Source organism: Trachypithecus francoisi, unplaced genomic scaffold, assembly GCF_009764315.1.
Source record: "Trachypithecus francoisi isolate TF-2019V2 unplaced genomic scaffold, Tfra_2.0 Lachesis_group6, whole genome shotgun sequence".
In the NCBI taxonomy this organism is placed as follows: domain Eukaryota; kingdom Metazoa; phylum Chordata; class Mammalia; order Primates; family Cercopithecidae; genus Trachypithecus; species Trachypithecus francoisi.
The window spans coordinates 85,750,755-85,757,006 of record NW_022681471.1 but is presented as its reverse complement, the minus strand read 5'-3'; the positions used below and the strand labels follow the sequence as shown (position 1 = coordinate 85,757,006).

At 47.3% G+C, this 6,252-nt stretch overlaps 2 protein-coding genes across 2 annotated transcripts in view; both read right to left on the bottom strand.

Annotated features, from left to right (window-relative positions):
- Window positions 1-420: 420 nt before the first annotated feature.
- LOC117077769 (E3 ubiquitin-protein ligase HUWE1-like) lies at window positions 421-4,272 on the bottom strand. The gene is given in 7 exon segments (XM_033201395.1): window positions 421-605; window positions 608-653; window positions 1,926-2,053; window positions 2,644-2,846; window positions 3,110-3,242; window positions 3,436-3,460; window positions 4,156-4,272. Coding segments are annotated over 7 exon segments (822 nt in total). The 3' UTR covers window positions 421-435.
- Window positions 3,145-6,252, bottom strand: part of HUWE1 (HECT, UBA and WWE domain containing E3 ubiquitin protein ligase 1) — a 109,287-nt gene continuing 106,179 nt past the window's right edge. The window contains 6 exon segments of the mRNA XM_033201619.1: window positions 3,145-3,242; window positions 4,511-4,596; window positions 4,599-4,665; window positions 4,777-4,856; window positions 4,859-4,897; window positions 5,726-6,250. Of these exon segments, the coding sequence (XP_033057510.1) occupies window positions 4,511-4,596; window positions 4,599-4,665; window positions 4,777-4,856; window positions 4,859-4,897; window positions 5,726-6,250 (797 nt within the window). The 3' untranslated portion in view covers window positions 3,145-3,242.

Below are 6,252 nucleotides of genomic sequence, written 5' to 3'. Positions count from 1 at the left end.
TGCATCCTAGCTTAGGTGACGGAGAAAGACCCTGCCTCAATAATAAAACGAAAGTTTTAAAACACATGCTGGCTGGGCGCGGTGGCTCACCTGAGGTCAGGAGTTCGAGACCAGCCTGGACAACATGGCAAAACTCCGTCTCTACTAAAAAAAAATACGAAAACTAGCCAGGTGTGGTGGCGCATGCCTGTAATCCCAGCTACTCGGGAGACTGAGACATGAGAATTGCTTGAACCCAGGAGGCAGAGGTTGCAGTGAGCAGAGATCGTGCCACTGCATTCGCCTGGCAACAGAGGGAGACTGTCTCAAAAACCACCACCACAATAACAAAAAACCCCACAAAAACATGCTGTCTGAATGCATAATATCCCACCATATAGTTTCTTTACTACAAGAAAGAAAAGTGTGCCTTGGTTGTCAAACACCTGTTATCATTTACAGAAACCAGGGTTTACTGGAAGAAATGGGAAAACACGGGCTTATACATGCTGGGAGCAGAGGATTCAGCAGACATTCCAGAAGACTTTTGCTCAGCTGGAACAGGAAGTAGTACTGACCAATGGATTGAGTATCTTGAGCACTGGGAGATGGCTGGTCCACATCCATGGTGATTCCTCCCTCCGGACAGATGCCTCTGACTGGCTAGACTCCGACTGGATAAAAGGGAGACAAAATCACATAAGGTGCAACTCTGCTTTCCTTAGAGGCAGCTAGAGGTTGGCCCTTCCCTTCTCATACATTGAGCTTGCAAAGAAAACTTCCCATATTTGGGTGGGAAACTGTAGCTATCCAGGACAAAAGGATGCCTTTCCCACTCTTCTGCTTTTCTCCAGTGTAAGTTTTCCAGCTTTTCCCAACAGCTCCTCGGATGCCTACATTTCCTACAGTCTACAATCCAGATCTGTGACCATCAGAACTAGCCTCCTGTATACAGACTTCGTCGTCTTCTGGGGTGGGTGTGTGTGTGTGTGTGTGTGTTGTGTGTAAGAGATTCAGATGGGTGGAAGGTAGTTTGCTCTTTGTTTCTGTTTGCTCACAAAGGGGGAATAACAGGAGAATAGAGCAACCTCTCATGAGTGGGATTATTTAAAAAGCCAACATCTTTTCGTGTAATGGGAAAGAGACTAGGCAGAAAAAATACTCCAAATAACAGCTTTTATTTTCCCTTTCTACCTTCTTGGAGTCACTTCCCCTAAGTTCAAGGCTTTTCCCTGCCTATTCAATAAAACCATACTGTATAACAGTAATTATATGCAAAGAAATATCAGGTCTTAGGACCTTTCTTGGACCTTGGAAAGGTAACTTACATGTTGCAAGGACAGGAAAATAATGAGGGAGTGCCACAGCATACACATGTGATGCCAGGCTTTTACTGCAGCCACTCAATGCCGGGACCCCAACACTGAGTTGGCTATTTAAGTACCTGAAGGTTTCCTCCTAAAGTGCCTGAGTGCCTAGGTACCAAGGGATTACAGAGAATAAAGGCAGAGGGCAGGGTGGAGGGAGCAGCCACAGACAGAAGTGGCTGTGTGGGATATGTACCAAGCTTGGGGGACTTTCAATGGTAGGATTCCTGAGATGTTTCTGATGTACCTGCATTGTTCCATGAGACTGAAAAAAAACTTCACCCCATATCCCCTCAGAACCCAGACAACACTTAGCATCAGGCAGTTTGCAAAAGCGCCACTGTTGACTGGATAGCTGGGAGTGGGGTATGATGGCCAAGCTTTAAATCAAATCAAACCAACAAACCAATCAACAAATAGGAAAACACCAACAGAAAGTAACCCTTTTGTCCAGAAGCATTCATATAGCAAACTTAATGCAAAAGCATACAAGGTAAAGGCAATGAAACCCCACTGATGACATGGTGGGGGGATGAGTGGAGAGACAAATGAATGAGGGGCCACAGGCATCATGCTAACCGTTGCTGCTTGTTGCTGTCTCCGCGCCCTTTGACCCTCACGTACCATTTGTATAATGGCATCAGCCTCAGCCTCCAGCTGCCGAACAGCTGCCTGGATGCTGCTAGCTGAGCCTAAACCGGAGGAACCTGGGAGAAAGAGAAAGAGGAAGGCAAGATATAAATATAGGAAGAGGGAAAGCCCAATATTCTCTCTCCTATCTCCTGGGCTGCCACAGGGCATCTTGCTGAGGTCTTTTGAGCTTTAGCTCAGGAAGCTTCAGAGTACTCATCATCAGGCGCTAAGATTTACCATTACAGATAAGGGCAGGGGGCATGATGCTAGACAGACAGATGGTTTTGTGCGAAAGGGTTCTGTGGGACAGGAGGAAAGAGGTAGGGAAAATGATTTGTCAAGCCACGGCTTAGTTAGAAATGACCAAGGAAGCAGAAAGGAGATGCACCTAGTGAGTTAAGTCTTGTTCAGCAAAAGGTTGGCCCCCAACTTCCCTGCCAGATTTCCACTCCCGCTTAATTCCCGCTCCCCCTAATGAATTTCCTACGCAGATAGCTTGAATGAGATGTAGAATGCAGCCATCAACATTCTGAAAAAAGGATAATCATTTTCCTTTTGGAAAGGTCAAACAGGAAGGAGACAGGCCGTTAAGTCCTGCACCTCCAAGGACTCTGGCTTTACCGCCACCAACCCTTCCCCTCAACTGGACACTCTAGTTCCATACCTAGCCTGCCTGTCTGCTTGGCTTTCTTGTTAGCCCGGCGCGTGTCGTCCCGGAGCTGGATGATGACCTGTAGTACCCTCAAGAAGAACTTCTGGGTAGATGTCTTGGATGTCAACATGGACATAGAAGGCAGCTGGAGCTCCCGGCCACCCAAAGGTCGCTTCTGAGATGCCACAATTACCACATTCTCAGCCATGTCAAACCTGGATAGTGTAGAGGTGGCTTGCGTATATTGACAGCATCAAAGTATAAACACCAAAGCAAGCAAGGCTTCCTGGTGTCAACCAGGGGTAAGGAAACTCAGAAGGAAATCTCCAAGTAGAAAGTAGAAAAAAAACGGGTCAAGTGTGTATAGGAAAGATACGAAAATCACCCAGAGAAATAAAAAAGACCAGGAAACCAGCAAGAGCCATCTTCCAGAATATCCCAGATTCAAGCCCCCAGTCAAATGGTGGCTACCACCCACCTGCTCTGCATTTTGCCCTTCAGCTTGGTGGTCTGTGGCTGCTCCTCGGGCAGGCCATCAGGAGAGAGGGTTTCACATTGGGCTCGCCGCTGCTGCTCAAGGTTGTATTCCCGCAGCTCGGCCAGCAGGGTACCTGAGCAGGCAGAGGAGTCAGCAAGTGTTCAGAGACTCCCCTGGTAAAGTGGCTAAAAGCCAAATCTCTCTAAGACACCTGCTTAGGCCACTCTTCGTTGCTCAGCTGCAAAGAACCTAGAGTGAGCTGGAATCGTGCTCTGTTCAGCTTTTTATGCGTGTCCATGAATCGTCACCTGGGACTATCAATTTACCTATGGCCACAGGGATCTGCTGAATCTGTATGAAATGAGTTTCATGTAGAAGAGAAACAGTATCTCCTCTGGAGCTAGACAGATCATGATTGAAATCCCATATATCTCTCAAAATTACTGAGGTTCTGTGGTGGTTTCAGGCAAATTTCTTGACCCTTTGCCCAATTTGCTTACCAATATTAATATTGGGAATATTACTGCCTAACCTCACAAGGTTGCTATAAGAATTAAGAGATAATTATATTGTAGACTGCCTAGACAGTGCCTGGCCCATAGGTGTGGAATAGATGGTGGCAGCCAAGAGAGAAAGGTCAGAGGCCAAATTCTTTCTGGAAGAATGTTGTAATTTTCATGCAGCAAAGAACACCCTGAGTTATATAGGCCAACCAACTCTCCTATCACCCCAGACTTAGGGACATGGGAGTGAAGGAGAGACAGAACTAAGTAGGTAGCCAAGATCTAGGGAGACTCATGATTGGGATGAGGGTGGGACAGGGTAGAGAGATTCTATTTGAAAGAAAACCTGGCTGTACTCCTTGGTCCAATCACTTTATCACCCTGGGTTTTGGCTTTCTTCTCAGTAAAACAGGGAGGAAGATGATAGAAACTAGGCAATTTGTAACTGTTCTTAGAATGTTTGTATCTTCAAAATTACACAAGAGCAGAGAGTACTATTCTGACTCTATAATTCCTGAGGCTGAATGCAGTGTAGGCACATACTTTGAAGGGGTGAAGCTGCCTCAGCAGTCTTATCACAGGGTTATTATGAGTGCCCAGCATGGAGAAGAAAGGCACTGCTGTTCCCACGTGTTCTTTTTTCCCTTTATTAAGCACCATGTGTGCCGGGCAGTGGGGATGAGGAGACAAACCCAGCCTTGCTTTCAAATAACTGAGCAGAGGAAAACAGATGATAACCCAGGGTAATCTGTGTTACAACAGCGGGAGCATGGAGGCTGTGTTATATAGGGACATGGAGGTATCTGATTCAGCTTGGGGATTCAGGAAAGGATTCCAGAAGGAGAAAGCACCTAAATGGAAACTTTCAGAAGAGAGAATGCTTTACTCCTGCTATTACCTATTGTTTACAAAGGGTATAACCCAGATGGCGGGCTCCATTCAGTAGCAGCTTGAGAACAGTGTCCCGGGTCCCAGAGTCCCCCGGGAGAGCTGCAGTAGTACGTTGGCTGCATCCTCTAAGCCTTCCTCAGAACAAGAGTGGGATGTCAACACCTGAGAAAAAGAAGACAGGAGGCGTAAACTCCAGCCTGAGAACAAAATCATTATCTACCCTGTTTATCTTTTCTCCCCAAGTCTTAGCAGGTCAGAAGAGCTTGGACTCACCTCTACAGAGAGCTGTAGCTGGTTTTCAGTGAGGCCAGAGGACACCATCTTAAAGTCTGTACTGCTGCTGCCCCCATCACCACCTTCGCTGGAGATTTGCTGCCCTTAGTAGTGGCAGAAACTTTGAGAAAACAGAACACTGTAAGCCTCTGTGAAACTCACAAGCCAGGAACTAAGTGACAAAACCAAGGAATCACTGAATTGCCCAGGGCTTCAAAATGGGAAAGTACTGAAAGGAAAACCCACTCACCAAAGGCAAATCTAAATGACTTGGGATGCTAAAAGCTTTTTATTTTTTATTAGAGACAGGGTCTCACTCTGTTGCTCAAGCTAGAATGCAGTGGTACAATCAGGTCTCACCATAAACTCAAAGAGGACTCCTATGACTGTAACTTCTAAGCTGATCAAGAACCCGAGGCATTTCTTCCAACTATTCCCCCACCATTATGGCCCCCTCTATTCTTCAAAACCTACTTCTTCAGATAATTCTTACTAATTTGTAGCAGGGACAGATTTCCATTTATTTCCGGGGATGATCTCGTTACTCTGAATCACACTGTATCCTGCCTGCCCTTTAACTATTTCCCATGAGAACTGGCTCCCAACAAGACTGGAAAGGCTAGGAATTCCCTGAGGATGGAACTTTCTTTCCTCCTTTCGGTGCCTAGCTAGGGAAGCCACATTCAGTGAATGCCTGCTGACCTTCAAAGGTGTGTGTGTATGAGAGGCAGGGGAGAGAGTGGAGAGAGAGAGAGAAAGAGAGACGGGGATGGAGGAAGGGAGAGTGAGAGAACTGGGACAGATGAGGTTGAGAATGGACACATTCTGCTCTCACAAACACAAACCAAGCTGATTGCTATCACTGAGGGAGAACTATCTGGATGGAAAAGGGGGTGAAGTGGGTGCAACAGTATACACCCTACAGCTTCCAGTCTACATCCACACTTACTTGAAACAGTAGTGGTAGCAGTCGTGGGGGTCGTCACTGTGGTCGAAGCAGCTACGGCAATGGTGGAAACAGCCGTGGCAGCAACCAGGGCTGGAGCAGAAGTGACAGGGGTGGGTGCAGTAGGGGGTGTGGGCGTGGTGGAGGCGGCAGTGGTGGTGGTGGTAGATGTGGTTGAGGTGGCAGTAGTGGTGGAGGAAGCACCGCTGCCAGAATTAGCCTGTGCTTCTGACACCTTGTTTTCTGGGAGAGCAATTGAGATGAGAGAAAGGAGTCTGAGGAGTTTCTCAGTTAAGAGAGAGCTCCGGCGGATGACTGGGTGTGACAACATGTTCATGAGCTGCCCCAGTGGAGAGGCCTCAAGGCTGTATGGAGAGGTTTCCCCCTCACCGCCAGCGCTCACTGGCACTGACTTCACAGAGTTCTTGCCTTTCCGGCTGACATTCATGTTGTCCAGTTTTACCAATAAGTCCCAGAAGTCTGTGCAAATGCCACTGCTGGAAGACTGTGAGGAGCATGGGCTACAGGCT